This window comes from Protomyctophum parallelum, assembly GCF_964188405.1.
Source record: "Protomyctophum parallelum genome assembly, chromosome: 3".
Lineage (NCBI taxonomy): Eukaryota > Metazoa > Chordata > Actinopteri > Myctophiformes > Myctophidae > Protomyctophum > Protomyctophum parallelum.
In genome coordinates, this window is record NC_139698.1 from 54,902,166 (window position 1) to 54,927,431 (window position 25,266).

Here is a 25,266-nt window from a genome sequence, read left to right on the forward strand (position 1 = left end):
ACAGACTTCAGCCAGTCTCAATAGTGGGACACCGCGCGCTGAGAGCCACATAGCCTACACAGCTGCATTTGGTTTTTAATTAAGGGCGCGTTCTGAATGCAATGAAAAAAGGGGAGAAAAAAAAAAAAAAAGCTCAACTTTCGACTCGCGCTGCTGCGAGTCGACTCGTGACTCGTTTATCGATAAATCGATAAATCGATTTTTTGATGAATGCCCTAATGTGCTGTGAACATTTCATTATACACCTTCTTAAACTGCAACTCTACCGTGTCTGTGTTTATTGTGTTTACAAGTGACTCTACAGGGTGTGCAGTGTGGTGCGGACCACGGTATGCTGCACAGCCTTATGCAACGGTTACCCTATTAACTAACATTTTGTCAGGATACAACTGCCTGGCTGGCACCCCAGATCCATGATCTATAACAAACCGTTACACATGTCATGTAGGACTGTGTGGACAAAAAAAAAGGTTTTATTTCAAATACTTTGTCAGGCATGGACCGACGACCTCTCAGGCTCTCTCTCTCTCTCTCTCTCTCTCTCTCTCACTCTCTCTTTCAGTCTCTCTCTGTCAGTCCAGTCAGTCAGTGTCATGATATCACAATTTTCGAATTGAATTTTGATCGATCACAAACTGCAATCAAGCAAATGTGATAATATTTATAACAAATAACAGCAACACAAGCAGCTGTTAATTTTACTTTTATAACCAGTAATTTGAGCTGCACTGCAGGGCAGACTGGTTGGGTGGTGTTTTTATATCAGTTATGATCAGGGCAACAGGTTTGTGTTCCATTGGTATTCGTTGTAGAATAATACATAGACAAGTTAAATTGCTCATATAGATCTGATCATCATACAGTGTCAGCCCCAGAGACCCCTCCTGTGACAGCTTGCTTGTCATGTTAACTATAGCTTCCTTACAACAAATTAAATAACATCATTTGGAGGACCACAATCTCTGCACAATGTTAAGCTGCTAAATTAGGCAGTGCATGTCAATTTCTTACTCATTGGAGATGAGAACCTGGCATAATATTTGTAGGAAAGTGAAGGCAAAAGTAAATATTAATTCATTAATTAAAGGTATATTCAGTGATTTCACTTAATTCAAATATCACTTATTTTTTTGTTTTGTTGTGATAATCCTCCCTACTATAGAGTGTGCTGGCCATATAAGGAGTTCCTCCCTGTCCCCAGTTAACCCCTGGGGGTAAAAAAAACCTTAGGTTTCGTTTTTAACTCTCTATCCTGATTGGACGAAAGGCTGGGTCCCACAGCCAAAAAACGAAACCTAAGGTTTTTTGAGTGAAATCACTGAATATACCTTTAATTCAAACATTGTTCCCCGACATCTCGCACAGGGCCTCGCATTTCTCCTAGGGATGGGTCCGATTAATCGATTATCGTTGATAGGACCCGAAATCGATTATGAAAATTAATAATCGATAATCTTTTTTTTTTTTTTTTTCTGTTTAAAAAAAAAATGAAAATCGGTTGGAAAGGCAATATTGTCATCCAAACAGGACAGGGCTATAGGCCTACAAAAGTGTGCCTGGGATGTGTCTGTGTAGCTGCATGACTGAGAGGAGTGTGAGTGGAGATTGATTCCAATCAAGATACAGGTTTGGAGGATTTAGCAGGTGTTGGGAATTTACCTAATCAGGCCTAGGCTGGGGTTGCTATGGTGATCAATTGGATCAACAGTGGTCCAGGGACCACCAGTGGTCCTCATTTAAAAGATGGAGTTAGTAACCAAATGGACCCTTATTAACTCTCAAGAGTTACAATTATTGTTAATCAACTACATCAGGGGTTCCCAAACGTTTTTGACTTAGGTACCCCTTGGGGGGGAAGATTTTTTTTATTTGTAGGGTTCATTTTTTTTAGGGTTCATTTTTTTTTTTTATTAAACCCCCCCCCCCCCAAACGATTAATCGATTAATCGTTAATATTGAATTATACAAATCGATTTTCATTTTGGACACATTTACACATCCCTAATTTCTCCCAGACGCCCCTGGTATTGCAACTGTAGATTTAGCCCTATTTAGCCCCAGAAAGAATCAATAATAAGCAGGCTTGGCAACCTGACTGTAGAAAGTAATAGTACAGTACAATTGAATTTTAATTCACACATTAATCATGTTACCAAGATTGCCTTTTTTCACCTTAGAAATATTGCACGAATCAGAGCCTATTTGTCCTATTTGTTGCAAAAACGCTAATCCACGCCTTTGTTTTTTCTCGGCTTGACTACTGCAATGCGCTCTTTTCAGGACTGCCTAAGAAAACAACTGACAGACTTCAACTTGTCCAAAATGCAGCAGCTAGAGTTTTAACTAGAACTAAGATGAGAGAACATATTACTCCAGTTTTGGCATCACTGCACTGGCTTCCTGTTGTTTTTAGGATTGATTTTAAAATTATTTTACTTGTCTATAAAGCTCTCAATGGTCTCGCACCTTCCTACCTACATGACTGCCTGCCTAAATATGTCCCAAACCGGCCCCTAAGGTCTTCCACTGCTGGCCTGCTCGCTTTGCCTAAAAAAATGGCAACTAAAAAATACGGGGAAGCAGCTTTTTGCTTCTACGGGCCGTCGGCATGGAACAAGCTCCCACTGTACCTTCGTCAGGCAGCCTCTGTAGACATTTTTAAAGCTCAGCTCAAGACCCACCTCTACAACATTGCTTTTAAGTGATCTTTTATTTTTTGTTATTCACGTCCTCACTGTATTGTATTACTGCTTGTTTTTTAATGTTGTTGCCTTATTTTATCTGTTCTTATCTCTGTACCACTGCCTTCTCCTGATTTGACATTGCATTATTGTCCTATTGTTTTAACTGCATGCCTGTTTAAATGCTGTTTTGTTTTGCTTTTGTTTTTATTATTTTTTCTGCTCTGTAAAGCACTTTGAGCTACATTTATGTATGAAAGGTGCTATATAAATAAAGTTTATTATTATTATTACTATTGTTGGCTCTTGTTCATCCCATTATTAAATTTGCTAAAATCTAGGTCCATGTGTGGTCTAGCCCTATGGAATGCATATTCTAATAAAAACAACTTAATACTTCCTAAGGATAATATGAGCATCAAAGCAATATTTAGATTTTTTATTATTTTGTATTTAAATAACCGATCTACTAGCTCACAACATGTTGCGACACGTTGTGAGCTTGCAGATCAGCTATTTTTTTAACATCGTACGGCAAAGCATACATCAGGCTTCCCTAGTTCCCTTTTGTTTTTAGCTGAGGCGACGTACGTAGTCAGACAGTCAGACACACATGGCTCCTCGGTGCAAAAATAAACAGTGTACACTACCCGACTTTACGATAATAAGGGACAGTATGTCGAGACACTGTGTTCATGTTGGGCAGCAGCAGTGCCAGTCCGCAATGCTTTAAACTCTTCCCACTCCACTATGTCGGAACTAAAACCTTAGTACCCGTAAAAAGTCGGTGGCCGGTGCCTAGGAATCCTCCCTTTTGAGTAAGGACGCGCTGTGATTGGCCACAATGGCCAGTGCACTTGTGCAAGACGTGCTGTGATTGGCCAGTAGCCACTTTGAGTGGCAGTCGGTGGAAAATGCTCTCGTCACAGAATTTACTAGTATTCTGGCCATAATAATCATTCTCGGCGGCCCCGGCTGTTGGTACGCAGAAGCACTTCCCGGCGCTTGATTGACAGCGCATTTTGAATTTTGACAACGCATGCGCACTGGCGCACCGCTTATGTGCAGCCCTGCATATGTGTCCTCATTGTGCACGTAAGGTCTCCTGCATGAATACATTTAAGCAAACACGTCTTTCCCAAAGCCTTTTTAGCCTACATACACCCGTCGACCTGTGGCAGTAGTAACAAATGTCGTAGGTGAATTAGTATGTTACAATACTAATTCACCTGCCCTGCAGCCTGCCCTGCACTGAATGTCACATGATAGAACATCTATCTATCTGCATAAAAGACGAATAGTATATCAGCTAAATATCAAATTGATTATCTAGGTTATATAAAAAAATATAAAAATGATAACAAAATATTGTTATCATGATAATGGCTGAAAATGGCAAACAAATAAAACAAATCTAAACAAACCACATTTAAACAGGCAGGCAGTTAAAACAATAGGATAGTAGCAAAGAGCTAAACACTGGCAAATCAGTGAAGAGGTGAGTCTTAAGCTGTGTCTTAAAGAGGTCTATAGTCTGTCTGAGCTGTAGTGGTAGTTTATTCAAGGCTGTTGGCCCATAGAAGCAGAAGGCTACCTCACCAGATTTCTTAGTAGCCACCTTTTTAGGGAGTTCGAGTAGGCCAGCAGTGGAGGACCTGAGGGGGCGGATAGGGACAGACAATCATGGAGATAAGAAGGTGCAAGACCATTACGAGCTTCATAAACGAGTAAAATTATTTTAAAATCAATCCTAAAAACCACAGGGGGCCAGTGCAGTGAGGCTAAAAGTTGTGAGTAATGTGATCTCTCATCTTACTTTTGTTAAAACTCTAGCTGTCGCATTTTGTACAAGTTGCAATCCGTCTGTTTTCTTCTTTGGTAGGCCAGAAAAATAGGCATTGCAATAGTCAAGTTGAGAGAAGACAAAGGCATGGATCAGCGTTTTGGCATATTCTAAAGACATATGCTCTAATTCGTGAGATGCTTCGAAGATGACAAAAAGCAGTCTTGGTAGCCTGATTAATGTGCACATTCAAATTCAGCTCAGAATCGATAAGAGGTTCTTTACCATGAACTTGCTTTCTACAACCAGTCTCGGTAACCTGGTATTCTATATTGATTATTTCTGCGCTCTAGAACCAGTTATGAGGACTTCCGTCTTATCCTCATTTAGCATGAGAAAGTTCTCGCTCATCCAACATTTAATGCTGGTTAGACAGGTCAATATTATGGGTCAAGATCAGAGTCTGTGTCTACAGAAAGATATAGCTGTGTGTCATCAGCTTAAAAATGGGTGCTAATGAACGGCAATACGTACAGAGAAAACAGCAAAGGGCCTAGGATTGAGCCCTGAGGAATACCTGATGTGTTTGTCTGGAGCAAAGTCAGTTAAGAGTAGCTTCTGTCTGTTAACACATTGTATGCTGGGCTATTCTGTCAGGCGGTGCTAGGTTAAGATTGAACGAAGGAACGTCTTCGGGGCCCACAGCAAAATGTTCTCTTATAGCGAGAATCACACCACATACATCAAAATAAAGCCTAACTTGTCCAAAAATCTAAATTGTCGACATGATCACAGCCGGGCTTAGCCCCTCTCTGGATACCGTTGATGAAGCTCTTTGGGAGCGATGAAAATGCTTCAAAGAGGGTGTCCAGAGAGGGGCTTGCCCAGACATGTTCCCCTCCTAGCTTGCAAGTTGCAAACCACTACCATCGCCGATCCAGTAACGCGTCTCACTATAGTTCTGAACCCATCGGTGGAATGGGACATTTTGTAGCCTACACAGATCAAGACTTTTGCTGACCCCCCCTGTTACTGCGATCGAGACAATGAAAGTAGATCTGTGAGATAGATTAGGCGAGACGCGCATCATCATCATCCACATGAAAGCAGAGTTATGAAGGTTTAAAGTCACAGACATTGACAGGCAGATATAAAAATGAACTAATACTGTAATAATAATCAAACTCACACCGCTGTGAAGTGAGCAGTGCAACAGTTGCACCGCTCACTTCACAGGGGTGTGATTTTTATTATTATTATAGTATTAGTTTTTTTCTTATGAAAGCAGATAGTCTTCTGTTTCATACGGTATATAGTATGTACATGTCGCTATAGGCCTTATTTTGTGAATTTTTAGTTGTTCAGGTCCATGCCTTCTCTAAAGTTCTCTCTGGTGGGCGCAAGCTGCATTCAATAACCAATTACTGACAAACTGTACATGGGATCAATGTGTACTGTTTTCCTCCTAAAAGTAGACATTCAGGGCTTTCATTCGATGTATAGTATGTATAGGATATTAATTTATTTGTGTTCATTTTTATATCTGCCTGTCAATGTAGATAGCATTTCTGTTGGCTTAGATAGCATTTGACACAGACTTATAGCATGTTATGTAGACAGCACTATAATTGTATTGTATATAGTCATAGCACGCCATAGTACATATGTATAGCATAGTAGTAAATATGTATAGTTTATATGTATAGTGTATGTATAGTTTCATTATATAGATATTCCACTGTTACTTTCTTAGCTTACGCATGTTTCATGATATTGATAAATGCTTTTATGTGATGTATTCCCATGCTTTTGTTCTTGCTTAAATGTAAGTCGCTCTGGATTAAGAGCGTCTGCTAAATGCCTAAATTGTAAATTGTAAATGTCTGTGACTTTAAACCTTCATAACTCTGCTTTCGTGATGATGATGATGATGATGATGCGTGCCTCGCCTAATCTATCTCACATGTCTGCTTTCATTGTCTCGATCGCAGTAACAGGGGGGGCAGCAAAAGTCTTTATCTTTAGGCTAAAAAAGACCCATTCCACCGATCGTTTCAAAACTATAGTGAGACGCGTTACTGGATCGGCTTTGGTAGTGATTTGCAACTTGCAAGCTAGGAGGGAAACATGTCTGGGCAAACCCCTCTCTGGACACCCTCTTAGGCTCTTTAAAGCAGGAGCAATGGAAAAGAGAAACTCGACGAGGAAGGGGAAATGGCTTCCACAGAACACAACGGTTTAGCATGAGGAAATGTGTATTCGTTATACATTACAACCGGGTCGATGACGTCCCCGACGCGTTCATTGCGGTCTTATCACTGCAATTATAATGAATAAAAAAGCGTTACAATCACATGACCGAGCTTAGCAAGCTATAGTGATTGCTGGCGAAGACGGCTATGGTAATCAGTGGTGGTGCTCCGCTCCCCAACGGAAGACATGTAACCCCAGCGGCCACTGATTTCATGGCGGTCCCTCGATAATGTGATTCGTTTGTTAGTTCATAATATGAAGAAGGAAACATGCATCTGTCCATGACTCCATGTGTGTTGCAGACGTTATACAATGCTGATCCGTTGCAGATTATTCTTATTCGCCGTGGGGTTTTATGGCGGTTAGCATATACGGGCAAGTCGCTGCGTTCAATCATTTTCCGAGAACGAGAGGGAGACAGACCCCCCCCCCCCCCATCCTCCTCCTCGGGAGAAACCATGTAGAAACAGGAGGGGAGGGAGAATCGAGTGTTACTCCTCTATTCACACACACTAGATCATGGGCGCGTCCATTTTAGATCCCCTGACATCTACACGTAAAGGAAGTGGCCTGCCCATAGACCGCCGCCTCTTTTCAGGAGGGGGGGGGGGCTTTTTTCCCCCTCTTTTTTCCGGATCACATACCCGGAACTTTGAAGATGCGTTTGGAGCTACTTTCTTTGTTGTCCGGGTGCATAGAAAGATTAACTAAAGTATTCATTAAAAAAAGCTATATTTGCGTATAGATACGTGATCTGCAAATGGCGATCGGCTGACAAATGACGTATAGATACTCACTCTGCAAACTTTGTGTTAACTATGACAAAAGCCAAGACAGGGCTGTGCGTGACAGATCAATCGAGTGCTCCAAGCGATGTATTAAGAGGAGTAGGAGAACGGATACATTTTTCTTGTCAGTGGCCACCTAAGATCATTTACTACTTTTACAAGAGCTGTTTCAGTGCTATGACCATTTCTGAAGCCGGATTGAAATGTATCATGCACCTTGTTGTTCTGGAGAAAAACATCCAAATGATTCAAGATAATTTCTAATCTTCCCAGAAAGGGCAGATTAGACATTGTTTCTATAGTTTCCTAACACAGAGGGATCTAGATTGTGTTTTTTTCTTTTTTTTTGGATATCTCCAATGACACTGTCTAAGACCTCTTTAAGGAAGGGGAATAGTGTCCAATGAACATGTGGATGAAGAAGGAGAAGGATACCAGACTTAACCTAGGGGGAACAACACTATCATGCAAGGCACAATTGGCTGTGTTAGCAGTTGGTGGATTAGTGTTAGCAGCCACATTTGTGATACCAGCTCGGATGTTAAGAATTTTACTGTCAAAGAATGATGCAAACTCCTAAGAATGTCTCGAGGATAATAATGTTTTTTTTTTCTTTTTTCAAATCTGTTCATCTGTTCTGCATTCATGAGTTACACGAGTTGTGTTGTAATAGTTTCATTTTGCCGTTTTTGAAAACTTTTGAAAGTTACAAGGTTTGCCTCGGATACGTCACATGTTTGGATCACGTGACTGGAGGAAACCCCCCCCCCCCTCCCAAAAAAAAGAAAAACAACTTCTCAGGGCTTCTGGGAAGTCGAGGCACAATGCATTGGCTATGCGGTGTCATGGCATGTTGTTGTTGAACGCGGTAGTGGAATATGTTTTAACACTATGAAAATCAGATTTTCGTGAAATGGAGGTACAATCAAGACCGGGTAATTCTTCAAAGGTTAGTGAGAACCGGTGTGTGAGTATACGATAAACATTTATGTTGAAAGTGAAATATCTCTTAGAACAGCACATACCTATACGGTATAACTTTACAACAGGTTGCATCATTGCATCAAACGGTCCACGTCCCTCGTCCGTCTCTGGCTGTTCCTCTGAAAATGTTGCGTGTCTTTTGGAGGCCATCTCTCCAGATACGGTAGACCTCTCCCTGTGGTGCTCTGTGGAAATCACCGGTATAAACAAATTTTAGGCTACTTATCATTCAGTAAGGGTGTTATTGAAAATACAATATAAAAGAAGTAGGGCTGTCAAATGATTAAAATTAGTAATCAGATTAATCACAGCTTCAAAATTATGAATCATGATTAATCACCATTCGAACTATGTCGTTATTTTTTCATTTATCTATTTTTTATTTTGAATACGTTGCTGCGAGCTATAGCCCATAGAACCACAGAGATGGGCTGAAAAAATGCAAACAAAGAAAATCCCTTTGGGATTAATAAAGTGGCAACTTTTACGTCCACACATTACATTATACAATACAAATCAATTCCTTATTTATTCTGGGTGCCTGCCATGCAATGGCAGAAACACAGGTTGAAATCCGCAACACATACTTACTCATAATCGTCGTAATTATCAATACGCAAAACTTTGACCTCTATGGCTGGCCGCACGGTTTTGGTTCCTGCCCACAGAGCCAAAACTACTAGTAACTGGTGTACTGACCATGGTATTACTGTGCTTAACGGACCAGCTGACTGGCCTGCCCTGAACCCCACAGAATCTATTGTATTGTATATCTGTTGTATTGTCAAGAGGAAGGTGTGAGACATAAGACTGAACAATACAAATTAATTTACGACTGTTATCAAAGCAAACCTGGGCTTCCATAACACCTCAACATGCCATGCCATGCCCATTGATGAAATAATTTGCTCAAAAGTAGCCCAGACAAAGTATTAACTGCATACATTAATATACTTTTCAGATGGACGGCATTTCTCATTAAAAAAAAACATTATTTTAAGTGGTCTCGCAATTGGTCTCTAATTCATTGAGATGGGATTTTTTGATTTTCATGAACTGTACGCCATCATCGTCAATATTAAAACAATATAAGGTTATTTCAGTTGTTGTGGACTGAATCTAAAATATATGAAAGTTTATTTATTTTTATTACATTATGGCAAATAATGAAGTTTTTCCCAATTTTTCCAATTCGTTGGGAAGGACCTGTATATCAATTTATTAAAAAAAAATCGATTAAAAAAAAACAGTAGTATAGAGGCCTGCAGAGGGGAGCTGTGTGTGTCTGTGCCCAGGTGATGGCTGTTGAGTCATTAAGTTTAATTAATTTTAGTCCCCATTGTTTACAATGGGAAAGCTGCCTAGCAGTGTGCGGCTGCCCTGTCCGGTCAGTTGTTGTGGTCGTCACTTTGGAATATGTTTCAACACTACCACAAGCGATTACACCGTTTTAAAGTGGATTTTCATGACAAGCAACTCAGCGGTCGGTGCACTTGCTGTTCAAAGACTTTAGGCAGTCTAGCCTGAAAGACGGACGTAAATTGTCGGCATTCATCGCACGCCGGAGGACAGACCTTTTTGCCCGTATGACTTAAAACTGATTAAAAACGTGGATTAAACAATGAAAACAACTCTGGCAATCGCAAATCGCAGGGAAAATGTTCTACAATTACTAATAAATAAAATGTAATGTAATAAAAAAAGTATTTTTGGCATCGCGACTACGAGCTGTGCGACCTCCCTTTCCGTTTTAAAGTTTGTTTGGCCTTGGTAGTATTGACTAATTGTGGTTTAAAATGGTGTCCATTTTGCAAAGTGGGACATCCCAGAAGTATTGTCCGTTTGGCATAGAATTCCATACAGTGTTACGCGTCCGTTCTGCATAGGATTCCATACAGTTACATACCCTTTTCAGGTGGACAGCCTTCATTGGCGTCTGTTCCGCGGTATTTTTTTGCCAGGAGCCCACTCCACAGCTCCGCCCACTGGGGGAGCTCAGCGTTACGCCTCTGTTGCGCCTCGAAAAATCGCAGGACGGCCCCCGGAAATCGGGACTGGGTGTGTCACGTAGGTAAAAAAATCTACTTATAGGGGGCCCTGGTGGGAGATGCTGCGAGCTGGCCCGGCGCGACCAGGGGGCCAGGTGGGAGAATCGCATGGCGCTGGGTGGCTGAACAGATGCCGGTGTCCGCTTGGTGAACTTTGTCTGTTCGGCCATGTTTGAAAACCTTTCCCTAATGGCAGGGAAACCGGTCAATAAAAGTACGATCCAATGTCTCCCCGCTCAGCATCAAGGTTTGGATTGGGGTAAGGTACAGTAAAACATTTAGGCCAAAAGTATTACACAAAAAGTCCTGGGGACTTGTTTCCTGTTCCTATATTATCCAGATATTATCATTGACATATGTTTTGCCAAGATTATCGTATAGTGAAAATACATACTACGGTTTGGGTGGTCTTCAGGTTCCTCCTGTTTAAGAGAGATGTCTTCAGGTTCCTCCTGCTTAAGAGAGATGTCTTCAGGTTCCTCCTGTTTACTAGAAATATCCGAGTCTGGGGAGTTCATCTTCACCTGCAGTCTGGACTCCACACACTGGTCTGAAATGAAGGAATTGAATAATGACTTGAGCCCTAGAAAATATAACAAATATTGGCAGAAGGTAAAGGCAATATTATAACCTTACAAAATATAATGAAATTGATATTTTAGAGCAGAATCTTGCTGAACATAAGATTGCAAATTGTATCGCCAAAACTGATATTCATAAGTACGGATGAACAAGTTGGTTCAGGATGGGTAACCGCCCTGGTAACCGCCCCCCTTTCCGACATACCGCCATTCCGACATTGACTTCTAATTGTCGGAATGGCGGTACTTTACATTTCCCGCCATTCCGACACGGGACATAGTCCCGCCATTCCGACACGGGACATATATATATATATATATATATATATATATATATATATGAACTGTCGGGGCTTGCACGGCGCACCTCTCTCTCTCTCTCTCTCTCTGCACACAACACGCACATCTGAATATATGATTTCATTCAGACCCCCCTCCCCATGTAACCGTGTCAACATTACCCCTGCCATTCCGACACGGGATATATATATATATATATATATTAAACCAATTATCTTTATAATGAACTGTCGGGGCTTGCACGGCGCACCTCTCTCTCTCTCTCATATATATATATATATATATATATATATATATATATATATATACACACAATAATAAATAATAATAATAAACCAATTATCTTTATAATGAACTGTCGGGGCTTGCACGGTGCGCGCGCACCGTGGCCTCACGCCTCGGCTCGCCACCTCACAGCAGTCATCCTCCACACCACACCCCCAAAATAAATCTACTGTAGTTTCGTGCATGTACATTCTGTATGTATTTATTGTCATTCCATGTATCTACAAGCTCCGGTTGCCTCCAGAGCTCGTTGTGAGCTTGCAGATCTTTCATTTTGGTGCGTGCAACTCACCATGAATCCAAGGACTCCTCACAATGGCCATCGGAAAAAGTTGAGATTATCTCGTGTCATACTCAGGAAATTCACACTTGTTATAATTCCAAGTTGTCTATATACTCCATGAAGTATGTTATCATTTGGTTTTGGGTGTAAATGTCATGTTTTTATAGCCTGGGGACATCAGGTTATAATGCCCAGTTGCAAGCCCCGAATCCCAGAGCTAACGTGCGGCAATACAGCGGTAACAGGTACGGTCGCCCCTTTTCCATCTCTCCCCTGTGAAAAAAAAAGTGAAGGTAACTCGCCCCAAAGCCGTAGATAACTCTCCCCGAAAGCGTGGATATCTCGCCCCAAAGCATGGATATCTCACCCAGAAGTGTGGATATCTCGCCCCATGTTTATTTTACCATATTACCTACACTTTGCATTGTTGTATAGCCTACCATTTCCATAGACAGATGTTGTTCTGGTTGTTGTTGTTCTCATGGAAATCCCCCATCACATGATGAATATGTGATGAATGGCTCATCCCCCACAATAGATAGCTTTTGTTCCGGTTGTTGTATACATTTCCATAGATAGCTATTGTTCTGGAAATTCCCCCAATCACCTGATGAATGGGTGTCTGTCTGTCTGTCTGTCTGTCTGTAAAAGTACAGTACTTTAGCTGGGGACCACCTGGAACCCCCTCAAGGACCACTGTTGTAACCACTGTTGTAAAGCGATGTATACTAATGCACTTTTTTCTTTTTTGTTTGTTCTTTATAAGCAAATAAAAAATCCTGTGTTTGTCAGGTGATCAGTTTTATTTATGAGCAGTATACAATACATATTACTCCTTAAAAAAAGTAATATTATTACTTATTACTTGGAGTCAAGACTAATACATGTTATATTAAAAAAGCCAACAAATCCTGAGTAATATGTAATAGGCCTATGTGCTATTTTACAAAATAGGTATATTATTACTGTTTTTGGCAGAGTACCTTACACTACTCGTTACTGGGTAAAGTAATGATAGAAATATATTACTACTAGTTACTGGCCATGTTGGCCAACAATTAACTGGCTGTCGTTCTGGAAACGACACCTGATGAATGGGTGATGAATGGCTCATCCCCCATTCAAGGTTAAAATATGGACATTGCAAATACAATGGGAAAAAAGAAAATAAATTAAGACAATACAGTTTGTGGAGTTTAATAAAACTAGCAGATTTATCTGTAACACTTGCTATGCATCCCATGTTTCTAACACATTATGAACACACGTATAATATATTAAAATCTTCTCATAAGTCATAACCATGTGTAATTATAGGCGCCCAAAAATAATCATATTTTAACACATAAGCTTTATTATAATACTTCATAACTTGCTATTTATTCCATATTTATAACGCAATTATAACAAATATAAGACAATATAATTTTCTCAAACATTTATAATAAATTATTATAAATGTTAAAGTATTATTATTTAATATTATATTAATATATATTATTATTATTATTATCATAACACATTATAAAGCTTATTTGGGATGCATAACACGTGTTACCATTTATTCTTTTACTGGAGGGGTCATATTTTGCTGCCTGTCATAATTCAGTATCAAAGTATTGGACAAAATCATACCCTAGAAAGCACTAGTGTCTATTTAAAACACAGAGGTTATTGGAATGATTTTGTATTCATCCTTAGGGCCCCAAATTACACCTTAGAAAGCATGAGTGTCTATTTAAAACATTTTTGACTGGGGAGTCATATTTTGACGGCAGTAACTGCCTGTCAGTTCATATTAATTTTGTATTCATCTTTACAGACCCAAATCATACCCTAGAAGTGTCTATGGGATAAGCCATTCATCACACATTCATTAGCCAGCTAATTGTTATTTCTACAGTTCATGTTCTTGCATGCAGACATCGGGGCTAAGATCATTTGTTATTCATATTCAGTAACTAGCAGAGGTGGGACAAAGTCCCTATGTTGCAAGTCCAAGTCAAGTCTCAAGTCTTTGCTCTCAAGTCAAGTCAAGTCTCAAGTCTTTGGCATTCAAGTCCCAAGCAAGTCCATGTCCTGAACTTTTTGTTTCGAGTCCCAACCAAGTCCTAAGCATTTTGTTTCAAGTCCCAACCAAGTCCTTACCTTTTGTTTCGAGTCCCAAACAAGTCCCACCAAGACATAATACTAATTAATGATATGTAAAGATTTACATATATCATGAGCATTTTCCACAATTCCACAACGATACTGTACTTTTCAATTTCCTCCGTGAGGACAGGGTTTAAAGCACCACTCTGTACAATGGGGTGGTTGTAGTTTGTCTCTCTGCTCTTCTATTGAGCCATTTAGGTCATGTCTCACCGAGAGACAGGATCTGACACAAATTCAAATTTTCCCCTGAGCAAGCAGGCTATTATTATTACAATGGTAAAATGTCATTACTTGCACTGAAACCGTGTTCAAATACAGGGTAGAAGAGGAATGTTACATAATGCCTCGATCCACTTTTTCCACTCCCGATCCGATACCAATCTAAAATCATCAAAACCGATCCGATACCGATACCGATCCGATATCGATCCGATCCAGCACATATTTAAGTCGCTCTATGCTTTCCCAAATCTGTCAGATAGAACACTTTTTTTTACAGATTTTATAGTCTGAAATGTTGAATCAGGATTGATCAAGTGATATTATTACTCAAAACAGAGAACAACACCTCCCCAGAATAATAGTCAACAAACAAGTTCCACATGAGTAGGTTGAGAATAACTGACCCATTTATTTTTTACCAACTTGAGCCTATACTTCAAATGTGGAAGTGTTCTAGTGACAAATTTATTTTATTGTATTCTATGCCTTTTTTTATCCATACTATTTATTATTATTATTATTATGCACATTGATCAGGTTTTTTTGTGTTGATACATTTATCAATAGCATAGGTAGGCGATACATTTATCAATAGCATAGGTAGGCTATACCACTCTAAGGGCTAGTATACACATTAATTCTGAATATAGGTTTTGAAACTAATTTGCCCCAATACAGCAGCTGTGTTTTTATGGATCTATCAATGATCATCATTTAAATTTTAAGGACCCAGCAATTTGTATCTCTGGGACCCCAAATTATTATTTTGTATTTGTTTATATTGTAAAATCAATGTAAATTTAGAGTGTACAAATGGAACCTATCATTTGGCTGGGAGTGGGGAGCACACTGTCACTGTCTGTCCGTGACAATGTAACTAGTGACGTCCGTTTATTTAAGCATTGGTTAGCACTTAAGCAGTTATTAGCATCATAGCATGGTCTGTCACATAAGTATTGACAAACAGCGGTCATATTTGTCAACCAAAACTGTTGGGGACTGTGGGGAGATATCATTTTAAGAACATGAGCATGTCGTCATGCTCAGCTGTCAGCTTGTTGCACTGTTCTGTCTCTCTCGTCTAAGATGTTGACGCTAATCAATGCTAAAGATTAGCTTGCATGGAGCTAAGGCTGAAACTTTGCTGCTGTAGTTGCCACGGTGGCGAATCCATTTTTGCACTCGGCTGTTGGGTCTTTTTTGTTTTATAATATATAATACTCCTATAAGGGAGCGGCTGTCAGTGCTGCTTTCTCCACACTGAGTAGCAGCGCGCAGTAATGGCTAGTGGCTAGCCTAGCAGCCTGCACTGTGCAAGACTGCCACTGTGAAGTGTGACTGGGGCTGCCAATGCCTCTGTAGCGCAACACTGCTGGAGGAATAAAGTCCTGGAGTGGAGTACTGGAATGGCTTGCAGTGCTTTTCGCTGTAGTCCGATCCGATCCAGATCACGTTTTTTGGCTGATATCGACCAGATATCCGATCCGTGGCATCCCTTTATAAACCAATACCAAACCATTTTACATGTCATACAAAAGATAATCAGAAGTCAAGAGGGCTCAAGTCAAGTCTCAAGAACTTGGCATTCAAGTCAAGTCTCAAGTCTTTGGCATTCAAGTCCCAAGCAAGTCCAAGTCTATTTTTGATTTGATCAAGCAAGTCTAAAGTCATCAAAATCGGGACTCGAGTCCAAGTCGAGTCTCGAGTCGAGTCCAAGTCCCCACCCCTGGTAACTAGTAGTAGGCTAATATATTTCTATGATTACTTTATCCAGTAACGAGTAGTGTAAGCTACTCTGTCAACATTACATATTACACAACACATTTCATTTAAAAGGTCAGGAGATTGCGGTGGAGCGGCTGGAGCTCAGGGGTAGAGTGGCTGGATGGTAACCACAAGGTTACCACCGCCTGTCCCCTTGTACACATGCAGATCAGGCATTCAAATGCTAATCTTGTTTTCACCTGCCAGGTAGGGTATTCATACAGTACTGTACTCTGCTTAGGCTACTTGTTCACAATGAAAATGAGTAGCCTACCACATGACTCAGTGCAACCATGGCATTTAAAGGGTAAGACCACTTTTTTGGAGGTTTGGGTTGTTTTCTTACCTTATTATGGTCAAACTAGTCCAGGAGTTATTTCGCTCCATTGTGCAGTTTTATAGAAAAATAAAAATACCAGCCCAATGAGCCCATTGACTTACATTGTAGCGGGGAAACAGCTCTCAACGTCACTCTTTTAGCACATGAACGAACGCAACAAAAGCTGATTCTGACAGTTTATTATATCAGGAAAACTCATGCGGTTTTATTTTCGTGTTTTAACGTATATTTATAAAGGTACTATTTTGTTTGGAGAGACACTGAAGCTGCAATGCGGTCTTCCGTTTCCGGTTTCATTTGTAAACAAGGAAGCACGCTGGCTGCCTGTGTTGTACGCTGAGAGCACCCAATCCATCTGCAGTCGAGCAGTACCCCCGACACAGACACCCACGGCAAGCAGTCATAAATTTGTAGGCTTACGATACTCTTAGAACGGAGGATGAAGTGCGCTGTTCCAGATTGTTGCAGTTAGAGTTGTACCAATCGGATCGTAGTACCGTGTCACGTGAAAACAGAAGTGATTCGGTTGGCGTGAGCATACCTACCAGATCTTCTTTCTACACAAATTAGTCAAAACAAGACAACGTTGACATTTCTTACTAAAAATAGTTTTCCTGATGTCATAAGCTGTCAGAATCAGCTTTTGTTGCGTTAGTTCGTGTGCTAAAATAGTGACTTTGAGAGCTGTTTCCCCGCTACAATGTAAGTCAATGGGCTCATTGGGCTGGTATTTTTATAACGTTATTTTCTATAAAACTGCACAATGGAGAGAATTAACTCCTGGACTGGACTAGTTTGACCATAATAAGGTAAGAAAACAACCCAAACCTCCAAAAAAGTGGTCTTACCCTTTAAACATGCTCTTCTGTTTATAATCTAAACACTGTGACAGTGTTACAAATAAGTGTTTATGAACCTAAATGCTTGGGTTTAGTGTTAAACAAAAAAAACAACAACTGTTTTTCCACGCTGTGGCGGGGGGGCAGCGTGCGCATGAGCTCTGATGTAATGCACAATCTATAAAGACGCTATATAAATGCACCATTTACCATTTATTGCTGCTGCTTTATTTTATAGCACAAACAAATATAGAAAAGGTGCATTAATACCAGTACAACAGTGGTTACAACAGTGGTCCTTGAGGGGGTTCCAGGTGGTCCCCAGCTAAATGAGGGAGCTTATAGATCTTTAAATCTTGCCAGTGTAAAATAAATGGTAGGCTAGATAGATACTAAGTACTGTACTTTTAGACAGACGCAGAACATAGAATGCAATAGATATATGGAAATGGTACACACTATACAACAACAACAGCTGGGGGAGGATGAGCCATCCATCAGCCATACATCAGGTGGAAATTTCCAGAACAATGGAGGGGGATGAGCCATTCATCAGGTGATGGGGGGGGAATTTCCAGGACAACAACAACCAGCTGTCTATGGAAATGGTATACAACAATGCTCAGTGCAATGGCTAAACTGGTTCTAAATGTTCTAATATGAGAAATAAGGTAAAATAGACATGGGGCGAGATATCCACACTTCTGGGCGAGATATCCACGCTTTGGGGCAAGATATCCACGCTTTGGGGCGAGATATCCACGCTTTTCGGGGCGAGTTGGAAAAGGGGCGGCTGTACCTGTTACCATAATGAATCTACTGCTCTGCTGTTAGACTGCACGGCGCATGAACGCGCAACAGACAGACAGACAAGCTGTGTGCGCTGCTGCCTATATTTTTCACAGCCATTTCGGGCTTGTCATAAAGTATATAGGCTACTTTAGTTTGTGCTCTTCAACGGGATCATCAACTTCTGGAGACTGGATAGGGAAGAGGGGTGTAAAATCTGCAAGTTCATGTTCAAACTCAAAGCCATTTGTTTCCAAGTCATATTAGTAGCCTATACAGTCAATAGGAGCCAATAGGCTGCATATTAATTAAATGCCCCGCACTCGATTTTTATCATTTTATTTTGAGTTTAACTATATGTTCAAAACAAATAAATATAGGCTACGTGGCTACTCAAACAGCCGGACAGTCCGTGTCATTATATCTTCCTATACAGGAGTAGGCTTTTGACAGCAGATGGAGGAGACCTCATAACAATAACTTAAACAAATATGCCTATTAGGCTACCGGGCGAGAGAGAGATATGGCAAGCCCGACAGTTTATTATAAAGGTATATATTGGTAGAGAATTTAATTGACAGAATTGATTCACATATTTATGGTCGACTCAAAGTGACGTGCCGTCGTTGCCGAGGAACACCTATGGCGCAGGAACATCACAGGTGCAGCATGGTGACTGGGCATATCATGTTTCTTTTTGTTTTTTTTGCAAATTCAACATAAAGGCGGAACCAGGGCGGAACAAGGCATTAAGAGCCTGCTGGTTAGTCAGTCAGGGACCAATCAAAAGGCTGACAAAGAGTGAATTAAATTCATACATAGTCGCTTATAAATATTGGAGGTCCTGGACAAGTTTGTCAAGGACCTGGCCAAGAAATGAGCTTCGCAGACATTGTAGCAGCCCAACAGAAAGTATTGAAGAGAGCAAGACCACATGAAACTTACTTAGGTGTAGGTGGTCTTCAGGTTCCTCCTGTTTAATAGAAATGTCCCTGGCTGAGTCTGGAGAGTACATTTTCACCTGCAGTCTGGACTCCATACACCGGTCTGAAATCAAGTGAATCAGGACATTAATAAGAATCTTGAGATTATGGGATTCATGAATTACTGGTTTTCAACTATTCTCCAATGTTCGGAGGTCATTTCTGATTATCCGGTCATTGCGATTGGAACATTGCCGTTTTCTAGAGCAAGTATTGGCCTTATTTTAGCTTGGTAATAAACGCTAATACTTTAGTATCCAAGATGGATGCTAAAAGCGGACGTGAGTCATAGTGCAATAGCCTGAAATCACCGGCACCCAAGTGCCATACGACTTTCGTTCAGCATGCAGCACTCATTATGTTAAAGTGGGTTTGAGGCCAAGTTTGCAGCGTATGAACAAGACAGGAAAACAATTTCCAATGTCATGCATTACCTGAATGGTCATTATAAGACTGACACAATAATACAGAATGACAAAGGTTTAGTTAGTAAGATTTCAATGATTGGTTCATGAAGACATGGAGCTCTAAGTTCACTTGACAATCACATTACAGTGGACAGAGTAAATATACTACTCGTTTACAATCTACATTTGCATTGCTTGCAGGGCTTGACATTAACTATTTGAGGCACTTGTCCTGTGGACAAGTACATTTCCCAGTCACTTGTCCGGGCACAAAAGTCACTTGTCCGTAGCACGAGCACACACAAATACATTTTAAATTAACTAACTGTAAATTGGTTTTGGTGAATGCATGAGTATTAGTTAAATATTCTCATTTCACAAGTTAATAGCCCTAGAATGTCTGTGATCTAACATACATTTCATGTATTCCAAATACACAGCCATTTATTGTTCCTTTCCACGCACGGTTAGCAGACTGACCTCGTCGGCATTTAAACTTGTAGCACTGCGTGTGCACTCACCCAATAATTAATTCCTAAGGCTTGGAGTCGTTTGGAGACTAGTTTCATATTCATTTGAAAGTTCTGGCATAAAACTTATATTTAGTAAAATATCACACGGATGAGATCCTCTCCAGCAAGGGGCCCGGAATGAGCGCAGGAGTCAGGACTGAACATATCAAAACTTCCTTTAGGAAGCACAAATGTATGGGCCACATTAAAATGGGTGGTGGGATCAATTAGGAAGCACAAATGTATGGGCCACATTAAAATGGGTGGTGGGATCAATTACCACTTGTCAATTGTGTGCCCCATACGTTTGTGCTTCCCAAACATCAACTGTTCCCAAAGGATGTTCATATTTACAGTCCAGGTTTTCCTCGTGTAAAAGTGGCGATATTTTACTTAAATCACGTTTTCTGCCAGAACTTTCAAAGGGATATCAAACTAGAGCACAATATCTGACTCCAAAGCTTAGTAATTAATTACTGGGTGGGTACAAACGCAGTAGGACAAAATAATAATAATAATAATAATAAAACTTTATTTGTATAGCACCTTTCATGACATGAAATCCAGCTCAAAGTGCTTTACAGAACAATGGAGAATAAAGAAAAGCAAGGCAATGACATTAAAAAACAAGCAGTAATGCAGTACTAGTAGCATGGCTACAAGTTTAAATGCCGCTGGTCAGTCTGCTAAACGTGCGTGGATACAATCTATTGCTGTGTATTTGGAATAAATTAAATCTCTGTAAGATCACAGACATTCTAGGGCTATTACCAATATTGGAATTATTGGGATTATTAGGAAAGCCAGACAATAATGCCAGACAATATTGTTGGCTGCTAGGAGCATCACAGAAAAGGTTAAACCAAGAGTCACTTGTACAAAAATGTGATGCACTTCCGGAAAGATTTATTACTTGTCCCGGACAAGCGGACAAGCCTTAATGTCAAGCCCTGCCTTGTATGGAAAGCTTAGCTTCTGTAGTCTGTAATGCTACAAAACACTGATGTAACAAACTGTAGGGCTAAATACTTGATCAGGGCTCGACACTTAGCATTTTTCCAAGTAGCACGTGTGCGCCTAAGTTGAAAAATCGAGTAGCACACACATTATTTTAGGAGCACGATGAAAAGTTATCAAATTATGTGTTTTTGAGGGGTGCTAGCCCCTCCTATATACAGCTTTAGTCCCCACACGTCTCAATATTTGCCATTGACAATGAACGGAGAAATTAGGTCTGATGTATGATGATAAGAGTGCCTCTCACTTCACACAGGTGTGATTTTTATCTGGCAAAATATTATATCACAATATATTTTCAGAAATGATCCCAATATTGATATTCATCTGGATATCATATTTTTTTTAATAATCTATATAATCAATTTTTATACTGATAGACTATTAGTTTGGTATGCAGATAGATAGATAGATAATCAATTCATTTTATGAATGGATGGACAGACTATCCGTTTTTATCTTGCTGTTCCATCATGTGAGTGTGACATTTAGTGCAGAGTCTGCTTGATGGTGAATTAGTATTGTAACATTCTCCTTGGCTTTGACTGCTTCAGTTCAGACAGAACATCAGTAATGTAACATTCTCCTTGGCTTTCACTGCTTCAGTTCAGACAGAACATCAGTAATGTAACATTCTCCTTGGCTTTGACTGCTTCAGTTCAGACAGAACACCAGTAAATTAATGTAACATTCTCCTTGGCTCTGACTGCTTCAGTTCAGACAGAACATCGGACATAAGGCTACACCTCGGCGTGGTGGAAGGAGATGGTGGGGGGATCTTTGCCTTTTTTACGTTGCTCGTTATGCAGGCCAGTGAGGCCAGTGACTAGCTCTGGTCCATAGCTCTAGTCTAATGCGTTGCATTTAGAGTTATGGACCTGAGCTAGCCACTGACTAATAATATATCCAGCCAGGTGGTTTATTCGTAATATTGCGCTGCTGCGCACACGCTTTTGTAAGCGAGGTGCTAAGCAAGGGTTGTTTTGGTATATCAATCAATCCGTCCACTCCATGTGCGTGCGCACGTGCACTCTTTACGTGCGCGGCTGCACGCTGTTTCACAAATCCTGTAGTCGCACCTGTGCTACAAATCTAATTTTACAACTCGCACGGTGATATTTTTTGTCGCAAATGCGAGCACCTAGTCGCACTGTCGAGCCCTGCTTGATGTGTCTATTTCTGATTGATTAATTGATTAAAGTATGTATTAACAGTTTGCAGAAATACTGTTAAATTAACTGTGAGTGGACGACCCAATAAAGCATTGCACTTGTTTACAAGAGGGTCCACCTTATTGTTCAATTCATCAAAACATTTAGAGACATACAAATAATTATACACTTCTATATAGCCACAGAACAGAACAGAACGGGCGGGACAACGCTCCACACGTCCCAAACTCTTCTCCCTTCTGGCTCCAAAACTGTGGAATGCACTTCCCATTGCAGTCAGAACTGCAGCATCACTCCCAATCTTCCGCCGTAGCCTGAAAACCCACCTTTTCAGACTCCATCATGGCCCATAGCACTTACCCTAACCCCTTAGATAGCATTTCTGTTGGCTTAGATAGCATTTGACACAGACTTATAGCATGTTATGTAGACAGCACTATAATTGTATTATATAGTCATAGCACGCCATAGTACATATGTATAGCATAGTAGTAAATATGTATAGTTTATATGTATAGTGTATGTATAGTTTCATTATATAGATATTCCACTGTTACTTTCTTAGCTTACGCATGTTTCATGATATTGATAAATGCTTTTATGTGATGTATTCCCATGCTTTTGTTCTTGCTTAAATGTAAGTCGCTCTGGATTAAGAGCGTCTGCTAAATGCCTAAATTGTAAATTGTAAATTGTAGAACAGGAATTCATCATAAAGGAGGTAAAAATGGAAAAGAAACATATAGTGAGTTGAAAAAGGGGTGGGTGGGTGCGGGGGATTCAGATTTCTACATGCATTTTAAATGCATTGGAGAACATTTATTGCTTATATAAAGGAAGTGCAAGAAGCACCAACATCGTTTCAGTAACACACAAAATGTAGACGACACATGTAGTTATAGCCACATTTTCCTAAATGTGCTGTCACGGGTAAATTCTCTAGATGATGCAGAGATAAAAATATTAATTTAATTATGACATTTTTATATTAAAAAAGGCTTTAGGAAAAACGGGGTTGCTTCTAAATCCATTCATGCAGAAGGCCTTATGGGGCCTGTGCTCTATCTATAGGTATATTATATGTCTATGTTGTCATGTTTGACGGTGTTTCCCAAAAAAGGGCATGGGCTGCGTTCGAATTGCTAGGGTTGTTCCCTACTCCCTACTCCCCATACGGGGATCCAGACTCAGTGGACTCAAATAGTGATGAATTCGGACAATACTCCCTGTATGGGGAGCACCGACTCTGACGTCAATATCGGTAGAGGGCGCTATAGGTCTGCGGGTTCATGTACTTTTTATTTGCATTGTAATCCCCATAGGGTTTTTTCAGATCGATTATTATCAATAAATTAATATTATATCCATTATCCAGCAATATGAAAACAGTGCACCACCTTGACAATATGAAAATATCAGCAGCATGATTGATTAACCACATGAACCCCCGCTAATCCTGGGGCGGGGGGGATACGGCGAAAATAGCCGATCTATATCATGTTGTGAGCTTGTAGATGGGGTACTTTTGGTAAAGAATTACCAAAAGTAGCCGATCTACAAGCTCTGCTCACATTCAATCACAATACGGACGTTTGGTGTTAAAAGAAACAGCAGTCCAATACATTACTGCCTACATAATGAAGTTTTAATGTATTTATCGCAATTCAATGACATTTTGGCAGGAATTAATGAATATTAATAAAACATATGTTCGGTCACAATTAATGTGTCTCACATGCATGTATTTAGCCTACGTTTGTGATAAAGAATCTCACACATATTCTACAGCAAGCAAATGATTATTCTCCCAACGTCATGCACTGGGCCTGGGCGATACAATTAATCAGATAAGTAATACTATTGCAAATTAATTGTTTTATTATAAATAAAATAAAACAATTGCAAATAAATGCACAGATCATTTGTCTCGAGATCTGTAGCTTCGAGATCCGCCAGTGAAGAAAAGAGAGGGGAAAATGAAAGTTTAAAAAGTATATTTGTGATGATTTATTTCGCTGCTTCAACTTCTGCCTCTTCTGAGATGGAGCGCAATGAGTGCATGCATGCAGAAGCAGCACACGTGCGCAAACGTGTGCATGTGCGATCAAGAGCGAGCTTGCACAATGCATTATGGGACAGATTTGCTTTGCGACCATCGGTTGGTCCCTACAATTCCCGGTGCATTGTGGGATACTTCAGTCCACTACATTAGGGTGCAAAAATGCTCACTACACATTCGGACACTATAACAAAATGGCGGAACCCCAAAGTAGTGCACTATATGGGGCATAGGGAATGAATTTGAACGCAGCCATGATGTCTGATTCACTGCATGCAGCCAATTTGGCAGCAGACAGGCTTCTGTGTGCGGCCTTAAGAGGGCATCTGCGTTGGCCCAGGCCGTAGCGTAACGGTCTGGGCACCGGACTGGTAATCCAGTCGCAGTGTGCCGCGGGTTCGACTCCCGGACCCGACACGGCCTTTACTGCATGTCATCCCCCCATCTCTCTCCCGTTTCCTGTCAGCCTACTGTCTGTCCCTTCAAAAATCAATAAAAGGCGTAAGCCGCAAAAAAATATCTAAAAATAAATAAAAAAGAGGGCATCTGCACATGTGCTACACCACAACTCTTACACTAAACGTGTTTGTGTCCTTTGGGGAACCGGGCCAATGCTACCGATTGGTTCATTCTTCATTGGCTTGCAGTTAGTTATTGCACATAGCCAAAATGCAGCAATAATAATAATAGGCCGGTCAGGATGGGGAAAACAAGTTATCCTTTTTTAGAAAACATTCAGTTGGCTCGCATGCATGCACACGCACACACACAGCATGCATGCACACACACACACACGCGCGCACGCACACAGGGAGGAGAGAAGGGACTTCAAGGCAGGCAGAGCGTGCTGTGCTCTGTGTCTAGAGCCTCCTCCGGTGTTACAGGGAGACACGCAGTTAACACTACGAAGTCTGAAAAAATTTCACTACTACTCAGTCGGCTCACGGTCAGGGGGACCGTGTTTTTGGTGCGATTTGATTGGCCACTCTCTCCCCCACTGATCGTCCCTCTCCAGCTGG

General features: G+C 40.6%; 1 protein-coding gene across 1 annotated transcript in view; it reads right to left on the reverse strand.

Annotated features, from left to right (window-relative positions):
• LOC310856758 (uncharacterized protein) overlaps positions 1 to 25,266 on the reverse strand; it is a gene marked incomplete at its 3' end in the record, with an annotated part of 66,189 nt that overhangs the window by 14,238 nt on the left and 26,685 nt on the right. Inside the window, exon 3 of the mRNA XM_083762233.1 lies at positions 19,043 to 19,144. Coding sequence (XP_083618359.1) covers positions 19,043 to 19,144 — 102 coding nt within the window. The remainder of the gene's footprint in view (positions 1 to 19,042; positions 19,145 to 25,266) is intronic.